Source organism: Cheilinus undulatus, linkage group 2 (assembly GCF_018320785.1).
Source record: "Cheilinus undulatus linkage group 2, ASM1832078v1, whole genome shotgun sequence".
Classification (NCBI taxonomy): Eukaryota; Metazoa; Chordata; class Actinopteri; order Labriformes; family Labridae; genus Cheilinus; species Cheilinus undulatus.
In genome coordinates, this window is record NC_054866.1 from 10,740,310 (window position 1) to 10,762,705 (window position 22,396).

Below are 22,396 nucleotides of genomic sequence, written 5' to 3' on the forward strand. Positions count from 1 at the left end.
AAGTACAATTAAAATGCCTATGCTGAGGACTTTATCCCTCTAGGAAGGCAGGTAAATGAGCAGGTCAATGGAAAAGTCAGACTGAGGTACTCTAAAGGCTGGTGGTCACAGCAGAGGCTGTCTGTGTCGACTCAGGTGAGTCTGTCGTCTGAGGAGCAGCAGAAGTCTGTGTGTCCAGCACTGTCTGGATATGGCTGAGCAGAGCAGAGAAGAACTGCGGCACTCCTTCATAACCTGACAGAGAGAAGATGAGAGTCAGAACATCAGCGTGTGAGTGTTTGTGTCTGTTTTTATCTGTGTGTATGGCTACGGTACCTGGGAAGATGTTGATGTCAATGACAGTGAGGGTATGAGTGTGTATATTGATGATGACGTCCACACCGAACAGGGCCATGCCAAGCTGAACCTGCAGCTCTCTGACCAGGGCCGCCACGGCCTCCGAGCTTGGAGGAGGAAGGCACGGCATCTGCTCATCCAGCTTTAAGGGTGAGAGGAGAAAGGACAGCTATAAGTATGTTTACGCCTTAATTTTATATGTAATTTTTATTTTGGTATAAGTTTTATTATCCTGGTTTGATGGGAGCAATAGTGGCTCAGTCTGTAAGGACCTTGGTTGGGAAGCACCCGTTTAGGTCACAGAATGTCGCAAAATTGGAGTGGAGTACCAGTGTTCCTTTTGTCGACTAAAACTACGACTAAAAATGTAATCTGACTACTCTTTTTAATGATGAAGATTAGAATAAGAAGACAAACAGATCTTTGATGATAAAAAATCTGAAAAAAGTAAGATTATTTTTTGTCAAGTAACTAAAAGAGACCTCCAAAATGCACTATAGTTCTCTAATGTGCATGTATCAGGTATATCAGTATTTTAATCTATATATTATATTTTAAATCAATCAAAGCACTGACAGTGCATTCATATGAATGATTTACATTTCTATTAATTTTACAATTTGACATATTTAATCAGCTCAGAGAAAATAAACACTTTGACTCAAACTAAGGATTAATGTAAGTATTTTTATTGACTAAAACCGGACTAAAAAGTCTTTGAGTTTTTGTTGACTACCTATAGACTAAAACTTTAAAGATTTAAAATCATAATATGTGACTCTAAAGACTAAGACTAAATTCAAAATAGCTGCCAAAATGAACAGTCCTTTAGAAGTGCCCTTGAGCAAAGCATTAAAACCCCAAACTGCACAGGCAGTCCTGCAAAGGCAGCAATGCATCACTCTATCACTGCTTCATAAACGTGCATGCTCACAGGCTACTGTGCGGGGGCTGAGCCGGAACTTAGGAGGGTCCGGGGCTATGCTTTGGCAGAAATATGTTGCTAATCAGACAGTAATACGCTCTTTTTTGATGCAATTTCAAGTAGATATTTTAAGGCAGTGGTTTTCAACTTGGGGTTCGTGAGACACTGAGAGGTGCTTGCAAGATGCCTTTAAAAATTGAAGATTGTTTTTTAATGATTTCAAATTGCATATTTTACCCATTTTATGAAAATGTTCACAAAAATAGTTAAATGTAGAATAACAGATGGTCATCCAGAGAGATTTATGCTGAAATCAAAGTAAAAGCTGTAAAAGTAAATCTGCACACAAATTTGTTTGATGGGGGTCTGAATGCTTTCTGAATGCACTGTATATAAGCCCTTGAGTTAGGTTATCAGACCTATAGACCAGATTTTTTTTTGACTTTCACTTCAACCAACTGGTAAAATGTAGCTTTTATCAATCCATGATTTTCTCTGCATGTGTGCACTTAACAGAACAAGAGAGAGGGCATATATTTGTATGCCTAAAACTTAGACATGAGGTGTTTCTGTGTTTGATGTGACTTGTACCGCTTACTTCTGTGAGATCAGAGCTGGACTCTGGTTTGGAAACCTGGTGGCTGTTAAAGAAGATCGTCTCTCTGTCTGGAGGAAGAAATAAAACAATCAGAGTGGATAAAGAGGAAAACGGTGCAAAATAAAATAGGATTAGAAAGTACAGGGTGGGATTAACAAAGACAAGGGAGAAAGGATAAAAAGGGTAAAGACAGGAAAGAAATGGACAAGGAGGCTTTAAATAGGTAAAGGTAAATTAAAGTTAAAGTTTTATAAGCATGAATTTTCAAATCAGTTCATTCTGGAGAAACAGTAGCCTTTTTGCAAAGTTTGGGAAAAAAAATATTCCCTGAGAGTCTTTTTGAGGAGTCACATTCACAAACAAGGCACGACCATGAGGCCAAATAACCATGACCTTTGACCCATGACCTCCAAAATCCAACCACGTCATTCTTAAGTCAGAATGGGCATTTGTGCAAAGTTCAAAGAGAATCCCTTAAATGTTTTGTGAGATATCGTATTCACAAGAACTTTCTTTAAGGAGCCACACACAGATGGACAACCTGAAAACATAATGCCTCTTGTCCAGTTATCAGTGTGACAACAAGGATGAGAATTAAAGGAAAAGATGGGACAAAGCAACACAAAGAAGGAGAGGAAGGAACCAAATTAAGACAAGGAAATGAACAAAGGAAATAAACATCAAAGGCAGGGAATTAATGCAAAGGAAGCAAAGAACAAGACTTACCAGAGAGGATAAAATGTGAAGAAAAAAGGGAAAGGTCAAGAGGGCATACAGCAGAATAAAAGAGAAACACTGTAAGAACAAAGCAGGACATAAAGTAACTCACAAGGTCAAGAAATACATTTTTATTTTTCTGGTGTGAACTGACCGCAGGGACCAGAGGGGAAGTTCTTAAGTGAGGGTCTCTCTACGCAGAAGTGTCTGTCTCCGACCACGAACACCTTGTGCAGGACGGCGCCGTGGTTGACAAAGCTTTGGAGCACACAGGGAGGATGTACTTCAGCCAGACTGCCCGCGCTGAAGATCAGAGACATCTGCAAGACACAGACATCACATTAACATGACACAGAAAGAGTAAGGTAAGGATTCAGTCACAGCTACACACCACAGCTAACTGCTATCTGTTTGGATATACTGAGAGAATCTACACCTGCAGCTGAGATGCATCAAACCTGGAATAAAAATTCCTTCAAAATTTTATGAACAGGGCTGGAGAGGAAAGAGATGAGAACTTCACTTACTCCTTAGTGACAGCTGTAACATCATATAGTCCATGCTGCAGATTTTATTACAAGCCATGATGTCACAAAAGTTCAAGGTAGACTGAGCTACCTGAGTGTAAAATAATAGTATATGCTCCTGTAAATGACTCCTGATCTTATCAGCCTCATAAAAGAAAACATAGTTTATAGGCAGTATTGGAGAAAATAACTTCACTATGCACAATCCCAGAGGGGTAGAGTGACAGCTCTGATTGGTGGAGTCTGCTGTTACCTGTGAACTTTAGTTTTCATTTGTTACAACCGATATTAATGGCTGTTTTTTTTTTGTTTTTTTACTACGGAGGATATTTATTGGAAAATGTATTTCTTAAATTACTACTTTTAGTACTTAAAGCTGACCATATAAACCACCTGTCTCCAGATCAACCAATAAAAAAAAAATTGACAAACTGGTTCCTGCAGCCTTACAATGCACTTGGACAGTCAGCTAATAGAGACTGACTAAAAAAGCAGTAGAAATTGTGATCTTCCTCTGGTTTTATTGAAGTATGTAAAGTTAGAGCTTAAAAAAACATGTCAGATTATGTGCATGGAGCAACTGCGAGGTATCCTGGGAGGTTCAGGGATGACGTATGTTTTCTCCTAAAATGTCTACATTGTTCTAAGGTTAGGCAATTTAGTTTTAGCAAAGTTTGCAGTAAGGTTACATGTACGTATGTATGACCTAATAAATCATGCAGCTAACATCATTTACAGTATCTCTTTGCAGCAGACTTTGCTATATAACATCTCTGTAGGTTTGCTAATTGAAACTAACATTACAGCCAACTTTAGTTTCATGAAGTTAACTAAATGGGTCATTTTTTCTACCTCTTCTAAGTATTTTTGTTCTCTAACATCAGACATCAGCGTTAACTGAAGCGAAAGGTTGTGGTTGTCCAAGTGAGCCCAGGGGACAGGTCTGCAGTAGCTGTGTTTCAACCTGTAGAGGGCAATCACGATGCATATTGAAGGTCAGAGTCAAGCTGGACACATGTCAGCAAACTCACCAGATTATTTTCCTGTGTCACCTCAGTCCTCCTTCCTATGGTGCCCTGAGGAAGCTTACTCGTCATATCTTACTTCACCCTCAAATTTTGGCCCAAACATGCCTGTAAGTCAGTCTGTACATTGTTGGTTTTCAGCAGCAAAAAAGGTGTTTTGGGGTTTAATTACTCTTTAGCTATCCTCCTTATTCCAATTTTTGCTGATCATGATTTTGAGAACAATTCACAAATAATAATGTGTGACTGACATCTTTTCACACCTCCTACAGAATAACAAAACTATTCTTCTGCCCTCTACTATCAAGGAATGAAGGGACAAAATGAAGAAACTGCATCAGAAAACATAAATAATTATATTTAGCTAACTTTATTAGCTCTGTACCAGTATTTGTACATTAATAATGACAATCCTGTTCATTTAAAGGGTTGGTACATGATCTTAAAGTAGATGAAGAATCCAGTCAAAGCCTTAACTTTTCCTCTTTAGTTTCTGAATGTTCTGAAAGTCTGATTATTTTACAGACTAGTCCCTCTATTAATATGTGTTTTTATTGATATACATAAAAAAGAAATAACGTAATGATAATATTTAGCTGGATGTTTGATTTAAAACAGGGGTGTCAAACTTAATCACAGCAGGGGCCAGATTCTGGATTCAGGACTAACCCGAGGGCCTAACAGGGTCACCTTTTTAACCATAAACTGCCAACATTGCTTCATCGGTAATAAAATAAGAAAAAACAAAACAAAAACAAAACTTAGCACTGATGATGAACTATTTTGACATTTAAAAGTTAAAAAGGTAAGTTTAAAGGCTCACAATCTGAGAAAAGTACATTTATTAGTTCAAAAAGGTCAAAACATGATAATGAAATTGAAAAATTATGTTTTTTTAAAGGCAAATATATTAGAAAGAAAGTCAAAATCATGAGTTTAAAAGGTCAAAATATTAAATAAAATTTGTAATCATGAAGTTAAAAGTCAAAATATGATTCAAAAATTAGAATTATGAATCTTAAAACTCAAAATATTATATGAGAAGTCAAAATTTTGAGTTGAAATGCTCAAAGTATGAAACTAAAAGTCAAAATCCTAAGTTTGAGTCCTAGTTGTGAGATGCTAAATTGCAAATGTGAAATTAAAACACAACTTAATTTCTTTTCCCACATTCCTGACTTCATATCTAATTATTTTTACTCCTCATTTTTTCAGATTTTGTGACTTAACAAGCATATCTTAAATCATCAAGGAAAAGTTCACATTTATATACTTGAGGAAATCTGCAGACCTCAGGCTGATGGGCCAGTTATAACAGAAACATGAGATCATCTTACGGGCCGGTTTTAACTGTTCCTCAGGACAGATTTGGCCCCCGGGCCTTGAGTTTGACACCTGTGATTTAAAAATTAAACCATTTATGCTGAATTGTGGGTAAAATCCTTTGAACAAAGGCTGTTGGTAGTTAGCCACTGAAAGAAATATAGTTTTTTATTTTTAATAAATTTGCAAAATTAAAAAAAAAACAAAACAACAACCTTTTTTTTTACATTGTTATTATGGGGTGTTATGTGCAGAATTTTGAGGAAAAAAATGAATTTATTCCATTTTTGGAATGAGGCTGTAACATAGCAAAATGTGGAAAAAGTGAAGCGTTGTGAATAATTCCCGGATGCACTGTATATGTATATGTCTGTTTTCCCATCCATAATCATGTCTACAGTAGAGTCCCTAGAATAAGGTGGATAGGGGATAAATAAAATAGACAAGCAGAATTTTCAATGAAATCTCACCTCATGGGAGAGTGAGCCATGTGCCACTCTGGTTTTACAAACTGGACAACAGAGAAGAAGAGGAAAATTTTATGGTAATAAGTTAGTTTAAAATAGTTTTCTTAGGAGTTATAAAAGTATAAGAATCATGAGGTTATAGTAATGAATGAACTGACTGAGAGGGAAACTCAGGCCCTGTGTTATCACAGCCTGCTGAATGGATGAGAGGTCACTGCTGCTGTGGACCTCAACGTGAGGAGGACTGCAGATACGCCAGTCTGTTAGACAGAGGAGAATTACAAAGACTGTTAGTGTCAACAGAGAACACTTAACTTTAATTCACAGCACAAAGCCACAGGTTACCTCGGAGTGAATTGCGCAACTTGCCCATGATCCGATAAGATGCAAAGCGGTCGAGAAGCTGGGTCATGGCGGGAAGAGGGTCCAGAAGAACTGTACTGGGATGAGCTGACACGTAAGACTGTCATGTTAAACACAGAGACAGAAGAAGTTATTTACTCTCATCAATAATTGCGCCATAAAAAATAGTGAGTATTATGATATGTCACCACTTCCAAAAAAAGGCATCTATTTTTCACTGGCAGCTGTTGTGCTTATAGGCTCAGCCTTACAATGATCCCTGACTGAATGTTTGAAGATGTTTCATTTACAAAACAGCCTCACCTGGAAGTTGGCCAGGAGCTGCTGTGATTTGCTGTCATGCTCAGCCTCCACAATGACATCAGAAAGCTTGTGAACGATGACGTCAAAGGGACCCTGGGGCCCCAGTGGCTGAGTGAGATCAATCTGATAGAAGAAAATGAGAGGATCTATGTAGAAGTGCAGCACTTAACCATGGCTAATATTTGGAAATTGATAATATGCAATAATAAAGTTTTTATATTTCACCTTCTGCAGTATAAGTGAGAAAAGAGTGATTCATCTAGTAATAGGTAAACTGAGGGCAGTGATTTTTTAATCTCATATTGTTATTGCAAACTTTCTAAGGGTCACTTATATCATTCATCAACTATCATCAAAAATGTATTAAAACTTTAGACATGACGTCTGCAGTAAAAAAGGTCTATATGAAGGGATTTTAGTTAGTGGTGTAATGCAAAATATATGCGGGTATACGGAACACAGCGTCTTTTCAGCTCCCTCTTCTGATCACCGCTCAGTAGTATGCTGCAGTTTTTTTTATTCTGGGATGGTGATGACACGGCCAACCTTACTTTGCCTCTAACTCGCGAGTTCTTGTTATTGCCTTCATTGTTTGGTAGGGTAAGAATTTCAGGAAAAGCCAAACTGAGGCAGAGTAGGGTGGGTTCTCTCGGATATCTCGCTATGGAGCTGCTTGACTTCCTGATATCAAGCAGCAGAAGCTGAGTGTCAGTGTGAAAATACAAAAGGCCTGTTTTGCGTGTGCATAATATACAAGAGCAGTGCATCACTTCTTTTGGTGTAAGACTCTGCCAACATTTTCTCACAGTTGACCATAAAATCAGATCAAAGTTTGTCCAGCAGGTCACTTTTTCTGCTCTGTGAAAAATCTCTTATTTGATTCAGATGCTAGATATACCAGATACCAGCATAAAACTGAATAGGCATAACAGACACTGGTAACTGATATCCATTCATGCTACATAATATGGCCAATGGCCAGTGTTTGTGTAAAGGGCCAATTCTGACCAACGCCAGTGTTACACCAATGCATCTGTGCATGCTGGACTAAGAGTATACCCACATCTGCAGCCACTGGCCAACTGGTTTAAGTCCACTGTAAAACTAACCTTTCCCCAAATAGACCTTTTTACAATAGAGTCTTGTATTCATTTGGACATTCAGATACCAAGTGTTGATCCTAAATGCTTTATGTGGGCATGCCTTTAAGTGGACTGAAAAATTTGGTATCTGAAACTTCAGACTTCATATGGTCTGGGATGCCAACATTCAGGCAAGATTAGTTGTGTAGGCAAAATATATGCTGGTCCATATTAGAGACCACCATGCCAGCTGATGTAAACTTGTCATGTGGACTTCGGTAAAATGTTTTAAAAGATGAATGTATTATTCATGTGTGCTCAAAAAAAGTTCTCTTCATGCTTCTGTGCAGTTATCCCCATGCTGTGAAATATCCGTGCAGTTAAAGTCAGTGTATGGTTCTCTGGTGAGCTGGTTTTAGGAGGGGGCTGCAGGTGGTTGTGACATGGATTACCTATGTTGTGGACAGCTGTGCATGACACTTGAGGTTATGTCAGTATTCAGTTACAAAAACTAATGTAACCAGATTGATACGTAATATCCTGTTTCATATGTTTGCATCAGCTATATTTGCACACAGACATTCACAGTCTGAATTTCTTCCCCCCCTTATTCTGTGGTTGTGCTATTTTCAAGCATTAGGGTAAAACAAAAATGCAAACATCACTTTCTCACCCACAGAAGTAAATTTAGTAATGAAATAGTAACCAAACTTCACCCTGCTGCCTCCTCCTCTGCTGTAAAGCAGTTCAATGAAATGGCCTATTCTATTTCTAAGGTTGAAGTTTAAAAAAGTGCATGCTATAACTTTAATTATCTTTTGGGCAATGTCAAGGCGATATATCATGAATTCAGAATACACCTTACACACATTTACAAAGCTTAATTTACATGCATTTTAATGCCCTATAGTCCAAAGCACATACATTTTCATCACCTCCATTTTTGTCATTTTTTTGGTATATAATTAGTGGTACAGTTACAGTAAATGATGATTAAAAGACAATTAAAATGACCAAATTTGTCATTTTTTAAATCAAATTACAGCAATTTAGGCTACATCAAACTGACCTCAAATTAATTAATCATATCATAAAAGATAGGGATTGATAAAAAATATGATAACAATAGAAATTGCAAAAATAATCTTTTTTTTCTAGCATTGTCATTCTTATTTAATATGCATTATTTTCCTAATTTTATGTATTTTTCAACGAGCACAAGCAATAAATCATTCTATATAACAACAACACAATATTAGATGATTTAACCTACGGCTGAACGATTTTGAAAACATGCCTCATTGTGATTATTTTGACTCATATTGCGAATTTGATATAAACTGTTGTAGTGAAGGGAAAGATCATTTTTATGTCATTTGCATTTTGGCTGAGAGAAAAAAAAACAATACAAATGAGGAAAGTGGGATTTTTGTAAACTATTTTAAAAAAGATTGCAAATGCATTTTACCTCTAATCTATTAATTCTGCTCCACCTTTAACATTTAGTTTTTGTGATTTTCACCCTTTTAATTGTCATGTACAATTGAACAAAAATTAAAACATACCTCCACCACTTCCACTCCATGCCTCCTGCAGGAAATAAAATGAAATGTTTATAATCCTTACTGTGATTATTACACAACTGTTACCTGATGCAACACAGGACTGACAAGGTGTGACTCTTCTCTATAGACAGGGTGTCACCTGTTATTATAGCATAGCATTTATAGTCATTGCTACCTGTTCTCTCACTAAAATCAATTATTCTGGCTTTAAATGTAAAGAAATCAATGTAGGACTACTCCATTTGCCATGGAGCCCCTCGCACTGTGTAGTTACACTAATTAAGGGCCCCTTTAAAAATCTATAGGGGACCTAATCTTTTGTTTCCACCTATACTTCTTCACCACCACCCATATAGAGTTAAAATCGGAATCAACTTACGCACTGAAGTCTCTAAACGCGTCCAGGTTCATCCGCCTGCGCTTCTTATCACTGAGACAGAAGCCCACCCTGCGACCCGACATTGGGCTGCGAGCGTGGGGGCCACCAGCAGCTGACTGACGGCAGAGACAGTCAGAGAAGGGGCTGACTGACACTGTGAGGCGCTTTTCTCCATTCACCCTCCTCCCTCTCAGTGTCGTCTTGAACACACTTCACCAACACGGAGTCACAGACACTTTTCGGCAACAGGTAAAAGGAAGAGGGCCAGTAAAACTGGTAAAGTCACTTGACTTCCTTATTGCAGCCGCCATCCAATAACAGAGAGGGAGAGGCTGGCCATGCAGCTGCACATCACACATCGGCAACTGAAAGAGAAAGTAAAAAATCTTTCGGGAAGTTGCTCCATTACACTGCATTTCACCTAGCAGTAGCAGGAGGGGCATGAATCTTTTCATTAGGTGACAAAATTATACATGAGCGTTTGTTTAAGGCGATATAAACACACAACGTTTACCTAAAGTTCACCTGAGGTCACCAGAGGAGACGAGGAATGTCGCGCGGGTCAAACGCAGGTTTCGACCGACACATCACCATCTTTTCACCGGAGGGCCGACTCTACCAAGTCGGTAAGAGACACGTTTCCCCGGGTTTTGTTGAAAAGCAAAGTTATAATGGCTGTTAAAGGAGATAAGTTTACAGTTAATGCGATTTACAGTTACTATCGCAGAAAATAATGTACCCGCTGTAAACGGTTAGTGATATCGTTGTTGTGTCGCTAAAGATGTTAGCTTAAATGTGGGCTAACGGCAGTTGGCATCAATAGGTGCACATGAGCTCAATACAGTCTGACTCTGTGGAAATGAGATACTTGAAGTTTGGTAAGTTAAACCAAAAAGTTCAACATAGTTAAACTGTGTACATAGTTTAATGCCCTCAGTAGCTATTCATGTGTTCATTATTGCATTTTAAGAAGTAACTTTGCCTGAGTTTGTGAGTTTGGTGGTCCTGCAGTCTGTAAGTGTAAAGCAGTTACTAATTTAGTCAGTTAGTTTAAATATTCAAAATATTCTAGAATTTATTTAAGCACATTTTCCCAAAGTGCAGTCTTACAACCTCTATGAATTATATGTGAGGTGAGTATAGTGACACTAATGTATAATAGTGATATGCAGATATTTCCAAACCCTTTATAGCCAAACTGCTACCAAAATATTTTACTGTAAACAACACCAAGGCTCCTCTGTACCTAAATTTACCTCTTTCCTCTATTATAGTTGCATGTTTTCCAATATTTTCCAATAAATGAATTTGCATGGTTAAAATTTGTGCTTTGATTTCTTAGGAGGAGGTGGTGATGGGTCTTGAGAACTACAAAATTGAACAATAACAGCCTATCCCAGCCTCATGTGCCTTTTTGAGAGCTACACTGTAACACAACCTGCTGTCAGATACTGAGCTCTGCCGAGCAATAAATAAAAATGTGACCCCTTATTACTTCTCCAGTTTAAGGTTTGAACAGTGGTTCAAAAGGTATTTGGAATAACACAAAAACACATTCTCCATTAATGCAACAAAAGAAGCTTTATTTTAGCTGTAGAAGTCCTTATAAACCACATTAAAGAAGAAACTAGAAAAGCACTCGGAGAGCGCAGACCTCCACCATTAGCCCTATCTCCCAATAGTACAGAATCCTTTAAAGAATTCCTGGATCCAGACGGTGATCATGATCACTCCCAAAATCTAATAAGTTCTTCCTTATGCCATGTCTGACATTTCTTGAAAATGTTATGAAAATCCGTCCATAACTTTTTTGAGTTATGTTGCTAACTAACAAACTAACAAACCCTGCCGATCACATAACCTCCTTGGTGGATGTAACCAGGATGAAAAAAATATATATATCTTCAGCTGAGCTATAACTTTTTGTGCCATTATCTGCCCATACGGATGTTAATGCCGATAATATTGTGCATCTTTAATTATTATTTGTTTTAATGACTTAATTTAATACACTACAAAACAAGCTATTATTATTAAGTATAGTTATTGAAAATATAAAAGTATCTTTTCATAGGTATGATGTCATATATAAGATATTGATTAATAATATTAGTAAAATTTGCTGAGATGTTGATAGCTTTTTAATAGTGAATTAATGTAAGAATGCTTGGTCATGAAAAGCCCCAAATTATATCAAAGACAACTTTCTGAAGCTAAGTCATTCATTTGTGATAGGATTTTTTTGACCCTTTATAAAACCGATTTTATTGCTAATAATTGTTATTAAACTCCCTTAAATTATTTCAAACTTAAACTAGTATTAAACAACATGTGATCATATTTGTGTAAATTGATTTTTATGAGACTACATCTATCCAGGGTGAAGTAATATATTTTTTTAAGAACACCTTTTTCTCAGTGTTGCAATTTGATGATCCCTGTACATTAAAGCCTCACCTGGCTCTCAGTAGATGCCTGTGTAAGTTGTTCAGCTGACGGGATGGCTCATTTTGATAAATATCAGATTGTAGCTCACAGTCTACCTTGTGGTGATTAGAAAAGAAAGGTTGGTTTTGTAAACGTTGAGTTATTGACCCTGGAAGGTCAAAATCTGTGAAAACTTTCTAACTTTTGGGACTATTTTTCTTAAAAGTACCAAAACACCCATGCTTTACTGATGTTGAAGAAAACATGTGGAAATAAGCAGTTTTTCATTTGTGAAGATATCGCATGTGCTGTTTTAATGCTAAAGATTGTAGATGATATTTCATGCCACTCTGTGTAACATGTGCTGTCTTGCAGAGTATGCCTTCAAAGCCATCTCCCAGAGCGGGCTGACGTCTGTGGGAGTCCGAGGGACAGACACAGCTGTGGTGGTCACACAAAAGAAAATACCTGTAAGATATTAACACAGAAATACACACATTAACGAAGCACAAACGTTCACATGGATGAGTGTAATATGAGTCCAAGCGAAACAGTGAAGCGCTGCAGGAGTCCTGATGCCTTCTTTTGTTGAGCTTTCATTCAAACAGAGGATCATGATGCGAATATAAAATGCAAGAAGTCACATTTACAAGCCAAGGACCACTTTCACACTGCCAAGCTAGAATTGCATCACCTACAGGATGAGGAAAAATCCTTTTACTTTGCATACCTTCACAAATTGTGTTTTCCAGGGATTGATATTTATGCATCATCAATACCAGCCAGTTGACCTAATTACACTGTGTACTTGTAGAGGACATCAGTGAAGATTCTCACCAATATTTCAGGCAGATAAAACACAGATAAAAAGCTCTAACTCTGCCCAACTACAAAAGCTGTCAAAAACAGTCTACCAATTGCCGTGTACACATATCAACACAAGAGGTGGCAATATGCACTTTCAAGAAGTTGCACAGAAATATTTGTAGCATGTTTCATGTGAAAGTCCTAGACTGTGTAAAACACAGAGGTAGTCAAAGGGATGCTATCCACCAGAGTCTTTCATGGTGTTATGAGGCCAAACAACAGCAGTTGCTGTATTGTAACTGGAACTGAATGATAATGCATAATTTTTTATGGTAAATGGTAAAAATAAAATCTGCAATTTAAGGGCAGAATATCTTCTCAGAAAAAAACAACTTCATGTTTGTAGTTAAACATTTTTTTGTCTTGTTATATTTTCACCGTTTTGCATAATATAGTTTTTTTTTTTTCAGAATTAAATGAATGTATTAAATATAACCCTGCTTTCTCTTTTCTGGCTGTAGGACAAGCTGCTGGACTCTACCACTGTGACAAACATGTTCAAACTCACCACGCGCATTGGTTGTGTGATGACCGGGCATAGTGGTATTTATTCACTACACTCACTCATATTACACATCAGTGTTCAGGTAAAAGTTCCATCTTTGCATTTACACCGGGCATGTTCTGATTATTAAATGAAGGATAAAGTAGAACTGCCATCTGTTGGTCATATGCCTCTTTGAGGTATACAATAACTGGTCAGTGAAAGTACAGAGGTAGGTGAAGAAGAAGAGCTGGGGCAGTTTATCAGGTGGTGACTGGTAGAAATCGTATTTCTTAATGGCATAGGTGCATGTTTTGTAATAAACTTTGGATTAAAGGTCTGCTTAATCAAATGGGGGTCAAATTGATGCATAAAATATTGACCTTTGGCCTCCAAAATCTGATCAGTTCACCCTCAAATTTAAATTTAGGTGCATGTCTAACTCAACTTAAATCCTTGAGTGTAGTTTTGATACACTGTGCTTCACTGTCATTGGAGTTGACATTTGTGCAAAGTTTTAAGAAAATTCCCAGAAGTGGTCATGGGATATTGTGTTAATAGGTAAGGGATGTAACCTGACACGCCACATGGATTTGTTTAAAACCTTCAATACTAAGGGTTTAGGAAAGGGCAGAGGATTTGAAAAACACTCAGATGTAGCAGCGACTGAGGTGCGGATGCACAGCTACCGAGGAATAACGCGAACCATGGCAACTGTAGACATGTCAGTACACGACTTTGGTCGTTTTTGAAAAGAAAACATCACTGCTGTTTTTTGTTCTTTTAACAAAGAAATGTCAAGTTCTGATAAAACTGGTGCTTTAGCAGCATCCATGCTAATCTCTTCCGCCATAATTGCACTGGTCTCTTGTTGCTGCTTGTTAACGTCACGACTCCACCGTGCCTGAAAGTACTGCTCCTCGACTCTGATTGGTCCTGTCACTTTGTAACCGAGCCCAAACAGTTCAGTTGGGAGCTTTGCAAGATGGATTCGCCAGTGAGAAACAAGGAAATGGGCGAATCCATCTGCTTTGAAAGGTTATAAGGGATGATCATGAGGCCTAATGACCCTTTGCCTATCCCAAAATCTAATCTCTTTATGATTAAATGGACATTTGTGCAGAGTTTGTGTTTGCAAGAATGGCCTGGACAGATGGATGACGCAGAAATATAAATATGCCTGGTTTTGCCTATCACTGGCGTGGAGACAAAAATATGGTGGATTTTTTTTTCCATTATAGAGTACAAGTTAGAGTACAAGTCCTGTTTTCTCTTATTGACTGTAAATCAAGATGGATGCAGAAAACACTGACCGGAAGTGAGAGCTATCGAGAGCTCTCCCTGCTGACCAACTCAATATGTTATTAACCTTACCTCTGTATAGTTAACAGATGGGAAATGGATGAAAATGTAAAGTTGAATAAATGTCAAATAACTTTTTGTCAAACTCAGAATCTGTGGTTGTGGTTTCCTTATAATACACATTGAAGTCAAGGTATTTGTTTTCGGAGTAATTATTTGCTGCAGAAAGCTGGGATGTAGCAACATGATGAAAAACTGAAACACACTCAGGCTATTTTGTCTTCTTTTTTGTGCAACAGAAAGTATTTTGTCCATGTTGATAAGTATTCGATGAAATATATATATACATTTTTTGTTTTCTCTCCCAGTATAAGAGTGTTAAAGAGCTGTACTGTCCCCTCTTCTTCTGTCTTTTACAGCGGACAGCCGTTCTCAGGTTCATCGGGCCCGGGTGGAGGCAGGGGAATGGAAATATAAGTTTGGTTATGACATCACAGCAGATGCATTGTGTCGTAGGTTGGCCGATATCTCCCAGGTCTACACACAAAATGCGGAGATGAGGCCTCTTGGCTGCTGTGAGTTGGGTTCTGATGTATTGGTTCATTGTTTGTCTTCTTGATTAACCTTCTCTTTACCAACAACTCCCTCTTCTTGTTTGCTGTTTTTTAAACCCACTATTTAATTTGAAGCATATTTAAAGATGTAATAATAAACTAATACTGTTCCAGTCTCTACTGCAAATTCACTTTAATGTCATACCTCTTTTTAATGTGACTAAAATATTAAACTGCACAGCGATCCAAATCTTGGTCCAGATTGGGGGCATCTAGACTTTATTTAAGTATCTCAAGATGTTTTGCCTCTCCTCTAAAAGCCCTCTTCAGTTCTAAAAGTGACTGGGACCAGGCACTAGATATATAAATGAATTCAATCAAGTCCATTTGCACCCCTTTTGACCGAGATTTGAAAACCATTGCCTTCATGAATCAGAACCCTCATACAGCACAGTTCCCCAGTGCAGTAGCTGCAGTATAGTATGAAGCCATGTGTATTGTCTTACAGAGATAATGACTGTTGTATGTACACTTGACAGCTGCGTTCAAAGTCACTTAAACCACCCCCCCTTTCTGATGCTTGGTTTGAACCTCAGCACATCATCTTGACCATTGCACTAATTGATGAGATGTGATTGGCTGATTAGACATTGTGTTAATAAGCAGTTGAACAGGTGTACATACCTCATGTTTGGTGAGTGCAAATACAATTAATCTTTTAGTACAACTGAAAAAACGTACATTTTTAGTCCACTAGATGGTGTTGTTGATCGATATGCGCTTACTAGTATATGTGCTTATTTGAAACTAGAAGAACTGTGCCTTCCTTTTAACATGAACTGATATCCAACAAATTTTATTTTGAGGACATAATTTGGAGTTAAAAGAAGGTTATAAACTGCTGTGTTTACATAGTATAATGATTTATCTTACTGCAACACTCAGTGTATTGCAAAATGTTCAAAGTACCAAAGACATCACTTTGCATTTGCAAAAAAAATGTTTGGTGTTAGTGTGGTATAAGTAAACATCTGGTAACACCCAGTCTCTCTGAACAGAAATCTGTTCTCTTGTTTTGATATCTTCTCTGAAAGACCAATATTTGCTTAGTTCTTACTTTGTGTGTTTTTCTGTTTTGTTAATGAAAAAAATAAGCTTTTTCTGGTTACAATATCCTTTTTCCATTTTCCTCTCTCCTTCCTCTGCTCCCTGCAGGTATGATGATGGTGGCTGTGGACCCCCAGCATGGTCCTGTCCTGTATAAATGTGACCCTGCGGGGTACTACTGTGGCTTCAGAGCAACGGCAGTGGGGGCCAAACAAACAGAGGCAAATGGCTATCTGGAGAAGAAACTGAAGAAAAAGCCTGAGCTGACCCATGACAGGACCATACAGGTTAGAACATGATTGGCTTTATTGATCCCTTTAATAAAAGCCATTGTAATCTGCGTAATTTGATGGTGACTGATTGTTGGGAAGCCTCCACAATAGGGGTGTACTTAAACAGATTTACAATTTTTTTTTCTTATCTGAGTCTTAGTATAACAAGGCAAGACTCGGGGACTTACAGATCCTGCAGCTTGTTGGTTGCACCACAAGAACAGCTGCAGCCTCCCTGGGGCAGATTCATAATGGTCACAGAGGTGCAGACACCTGTAGTCCATAGCACCTCAACACAATGTCAGCACCTGGATGCCCTCAGTAGCTTGCATGGTCAAGGTTAATGATAATGTCAGCATGCTCCAAGGGAAATCAGGAGACTTAATCACCTTTAGATGTACTACAGTATGTGTGGAACTTAGAAAAAGGTCTACATCCTGCCTTGCTGATATTTCTAAATGGATGAGGGAACGTCAACTTCAGCTCAACCTGTCCAAGACTGAGCTTATTATCATTCCAGCCAGTCCCACTGTGCAACCACAGATCAATATCCAGCTTGGATCAAATAAACTCATGCCCACTGTGGCAAGGTTCATGTGTCCTTGATTGCTTGGTCCCACCGATTTACCCTCTATAACATCAAGAGGATCAGACCCTACCTGACAGAGCATGCAACACAACTCCTTTTACAGGCTCTTGTAATATCAGGTATTGACTACTGCAGCTCATAACTAGCAGGACTCCCTGCACAGTTAAACCTCTGCAGATGATCCAGAACTCAGTAACACATCTGGTCTTTAACCAGCCAAGACAGCTCATGTCACTCCTCTGTTCATCTCTAAAACTCTAATCATTGCTTACAAAGCAGTAACTAAAACTGCTCCTGTTTACCTGGAGTCCCTCATCCAGGTCTACACTCCTTCTCGTCCGCTACGGTCAGCCAGCGAAAGGAGCCTGGTACTTCCAGCACATCAGGTTCCCAAGTCACTAACTTGACTCTTCTCCTCTGTTGTCTCTAAATGGTGGAATGAATTATCCAGCTCCATTCGATCCACAGAGTCCCTCTCTACTTTCAAGAGAAAGCTAAAGACCCAGCTCTTTAGAGAACGCTATGCACTTAGCAAGACTATTCTCCACTGTTGTCCTCAGTGGTAGAATGAGTCTTCCAACTGCAGTTGGTTCGCACTGTCATGCCCTACTTCTGGGATTTTTGTGCCCAGCTCTTTGTGAGTGACCCAGGACTCAGTACTTTGATCATTATTCGTTGTAAAGATGACTTAATTGATGGTGATGATGAGAGGTCTCACACTGATTATTAGTTGTTTCATAGTTGATGTTTATTTGAACATAAACTTTAATACACCATGTGCTTGGCCTTTTACACTGCATTGCTGTAGCTGTGCACAGATGGACTTGAAGCACTTAATGGCACTTACTGATGTTGTTTCTTCTTGTCTAGATCTTTGCTTGTGTTGTTCTTGCCCTGGAGTTGTTGTAGCCAGAAATGCTACATTAAAGGATGAGTCAGGTGTCAGAACGAGTTGAATGCAGCCTTGCAGAACAATGGTATACAAGTGAGACCCCTAATCTCTCTAACCATGCGCTTTTATACCTCTCAGTCCATGTGTGCACGTAGTTTGTGTCTATGTGCACCTAACTGAACACTTCTAAATGTTCACCACACACACAGAGACACACACACACACACACACACATTTGCTCCAAACTAACTACCACAACATTTCTCGGAATATAGGAAACATCACTTTGGATAAAAGCGTCTCTTAAATGACATTGTAACATGTCTGTCTTTGTGAGTGTGATGTCTTGCTGGATCACTCTCAGTACTCCAGGTGGACAGCCTTCGAACCCTTCCATCGTTTCTTAAAATCCTCTATCAAACATGTGAAATTTTTTCCTGAACATGACCTTTGCATGATATACTCATATGCTTATCCTCTTCGCATCAAGACGTATCATATTTTGCTTCTAACAAGGGCTTTGCTCTGAAATTATAAGCATTATAAAGCTGTCAGTTTTAGTATAACTTTATCAATGAATTGGACCTCTTTATGTAAAAGCCAAAAATCCTGAAATTGTCTGTTCCCATGTGATTTACTTGCAACAATCTTTGTTCCTGAGTTTTTGTAACCTGTGCTGTCATTGCTGTTGCTATAGCTTGAAAATGTAATATTATATGCCAAACCTTAACTGTTTTTGTTTGGCAAATCAGGGTAGAGGTGCAGGAGCCCAATGCAGCGAGATTTCTCAGTGGGACTCATGTAATATTTACTGAATCATTGATACGTTTGAGTAAACCAGCACACTTATCTTACTATCTTTCTCTACAGATGGCTATATCATGCCTGTCCTCTGTTCTGTCCCTGGACTTCAAGGCCAGTGAGCTGGAGGTCGGCCTAGTCACCAAAGAAAAACCAAAGTTCAGGTAATTTGAATTAAACCAGCTGTACCTTTACTCAACATCAGATTATTTATTTATTTATTTGATCAAATAACCAGGAGTTAGGTGGTGAAGTAACACATCCAGTGTATGTTTTTGCATGGATGAGAGTAGGGCTGTAGTCAACCAAAGAAAAACTTGGTCGACCAAAAGAGTGATCTTGGTCGGACAAAAGCTTTTCGACCAAACAATCGACCAATCGAATTGAAGCTGTCAGCCCTAGATGAGAGAGAGAGCGTACATTTATTGTTATTTTATTTAATTATTAGACCTGTCAAATAACTGTTGATATTTGGCAGTCTGTTGCGACAAATTTTACTCTTTATTCCATGTTTGAAATTCTGTTATTTTATATTTAAACACAATTAATAAAGCCCATATTGACTATTTGAAAGAATTATTGTCTTGACTTGAGAATCAAATGAATGCAACAAGATATATGTAACAGTGATGACTTTTGGATTTGTTACTTAAATGAGTCCTGCACAGCTACACGAGTGTGGTCTGTCACCATGACTTTGATGTAGAAGACAGTTTATGAGGTGCTTATTCTGTAAAAGACACTGCCAAACTCTGTTATAAATCAAGAAATATGCAGGAATGCGTGTACAAAATGACTTAACTGAAGTTAAGTGTGAATGCTGTCACACTATCTAAGGTTAATGTGACAGCATTTACACTCCAGATGTTCAATTTTGCTGCGGTTTACGGCCTCCTGTAACACCATTTCCGTGTGGATGAAACGCTGATACGACAAAAACCTTTTGCGTATACTCCTGAATTTGATACAGTAGCTTAATCACAGTGCCCCTAAAAGGAAAAAAAATGCACACAATTGAAGGAATTAAAAAAAAGTCATGGATCGTTTTCAGATCTGAATCACATCACAAGTAATGTGTTAATGCTAACAGCCCTGATCATTTATATTTCCTTCTGTTACTACTCCCATGTTCTCCCTTTGTCTTATCTCATCCTGTCTTTCTCCTGCAGGACGCTGTCAGAGGCAGAGATAGAAGCTCACCTGGTTGCCATAGCTGAACGGGAATAAAGGTGCCCTCACAGGCTTCAGACCATGATCCACAGTATCATAATAGTCCAGAGTCAGTGGGCTCAGTTTTTCCATTTAGTATCTTTAAAACAGAAGTACAAAATCTTTTACATGTATGTCCACAACGTTAACCAAGCAGAAATCCTCCATAGGAGACTCATGACACACTGATCAAGTACTTCACCAGAGATTTACAATGGACTTCCAATAAAATCATTTTACAATAATGACACAATGTTTTACTCATTATTTTTGCATCTTTAGCTTTTTTTTCATTCATGTCCTCTTGAAAATTTTACCTGACATGCCTGTCCAGAAAAGCGCCTCACACCAGGAGGCTTTCAGTGTCAGATAGGACAGACTGGCAGGTCCCAGGAGGCATTCCCCCTGCCCACTCCCTTGCAGTTAATTTCTCTGAATACTGGATGGCACTTTCACTCATCAGTTCACCTGAACTTTATATGAAAGTTTTACTAGGGGCATGAAAAAAGTTAGGATGTAAAAATCGACCATTTTTTATTTGCATTTGCAATTTATTTGGAAAGTTTCAGGAGTTTTGAGTGAAAACACGATGCAGTGCAAATATGTTGGATGCTGGCATTAAGAATGACACCTAATGGTTTACTTTGAATTCATGCAACATATTTTTACATCTATTGACACAATTGTCACAATTGAATTGAATTTAAAAATGACTAAGAATTTATTTTCTTTATTAAAACTGAAGGGAGCAATGCAATATTTGTTCCTAAAGACAGGAAACTGTAGGTCTGTGTCACATTTCTGCAAAATAAGGATTCCCCAGTTGAGCAGCAGATGGCAGTAGTAGGATAAAAATGGCAGCAGGTTGGTGCGATTGTTGATTTTTTTTAGGTTCCAAACCTGGGGTTTTAGACCCCCTAGGGTGGCACCAAAGAAACCAAGCTTTGTCTGATCTAATGTTGTCCGAATTAGATCTACACATATGAACTAAGGTCATGATAACATGCTTTTAAAGGCTTGTAAGGTGATCTTTTGGTAATAAAAAAGGTGTGTAGACCTATATTCTTCTGGTTGATTGATGTTTATTTTTTGTAACAATGTATTGGTGTTATTCACATGGGTCTTGGGGTTTTCTTTCGCTGATATTGGTAGGAGAAACCTATTAAAAGAGGCCTTACACACCGGATTTACCATACAACACTGTACCTAAAAACTTAAGTTAAGTTTCTCTGGCTTTTTTGGTTTTATGTAAATAAATAATAATTTTGAGCACAAAGCCAGGGGTTGGTTAAAAAAAGGTAAAAGATTTCTCCTGATACAGATGGTATTCCATGATCTTTAATCATTTTATTTCATATCTTTCTCTTTTTCTTAAGTGTTACACATACATTAAATATTATCTTCACAAACATCCATGAAAGTTTGTAACTTTATCATTTAACTCTCCAATTTAAAATGTTGCATGTAAGACTTATATTTAACAGGAATCCTACACATCCAAGACAACTGATAAGTTTTGCAGTCGTTGGAAACACATATTAAATACGAGATAAAGCAAAATGTTCTGAAAAATCTTTTACTGCCCTGTAAAATTACTTGAACACTCATCTGAAAGCACTAATTTGTTAAATCTCAAACATTGACGGTTGTAAAGAGGTCTGTTGTTTAATGAGACACTGAGGCTGTAACTATTCCTGCTTTCCATCCGTGCCAACATTGATTCAAATTAAAATAGGCTATCAGCTTTAAGCTCCTTCAGTTCTACTAGTGGCAGGCAGCCGCAGTTTAGACAGAGCATTTCATCTGCATTGTGGAACAAAATTATTTTAAAAAGTCAATAATTAGATTAATTGTGGGACCGACTACAAAGGGATCTGACTTTAGCTGGCTAATCCCATACATCCCTACATGTATAGGTTCATGATGATCACTGTAGACAGCACATCTTCTGAATCAGAATTACACAAAAAGGCACATACAGAAGTAGGGGAATGTATTCATGTTCTGACAGCTACCCCAAAGATGGCATTTTCACTAAACAAAAAACTGAATAGGATTGCACATGTTCCAGCTGTTCAAAATTACCAACAGTTTTGTTGGAAAGTGAGTATAAAATGTAGTTTATAAACCCCTCCTTTAAAGAAATAATGCAAACTATCTCAAGCACCATGCAGTCCACTGAAATATTTGTTATATTCAGACCTCACTGAAGAAACCCTTATCAGGAAGGAAAAATGCATTTGAATCCCCAAAGATTGATTTGGCAAGAATCAAGTTCAGTC

General features: G+C 38.0%; 2 protein-coding genes across 2 annotated transcripts; one reads left to right on the forward strand and one right to left on the reverse strand.

Annotated features, from left to right (window-relative positions):
- Window positions 1–91: 91 nt before the first annotated feature.
- Window positions 92–9,817, reverse strand: LOC121522245 (inositol-tetrakisphosphate 1-kinase-like). Its single transcript, XM_041806402.1, has 10 exons — window positions 9,611–9,817; window positions 9,232–9,256; window positions 6,585–6,707; window positions 6,264–6,381; window positions 6,077–6,178; window positions 5,922–5,962; window positions 2,731–2,896; window positions 1,860–1,927; window positions 316–478; window positions 92–234 (listed from the first exon to the last, which is right to left on the reverse strand). The coding sequence occupies exons 1-10, from the start codon at window positions 9,691–9,693 to the stop codon at window positions 92–94; spliced, it is 1,032 nt and encodes a 343-aa protein (XP_041662336.1). The 5' UTR covers window positions 9,694–9,817.
- Window positions 9,818–9,996: 179 nt separating this feature from the next.
- LOC121524158 (proteasome subunit alpha type-6-like) lies at window positions 9,997–20,359 on the forward strand. The gene is made up of 7 exons (XM_041809413.1): window positions 9,997–10,236; window positions 12,413–12,507; window positions 13,366–13,447; window positions 15,110–15,265; window positions 16,460–16,638; window positions 18,975–19,069; window positions 20,075–20,359. The coding sequence occupies exons 1-7, from the start codon at window positions 10,161–10,163 to the stop codon at window positions 20,130–20,132; spliced, it is 741 nt and encodes a 246-aa protein (XP_041665347.1). The 5' UTR covers window positions 9,997–10,160; the 3' UTR covers window positions 20,133–20,359.
- The last annotated feature ends 2,037 nt before the right edge of the window (window positions 20,360–22,396 follow it).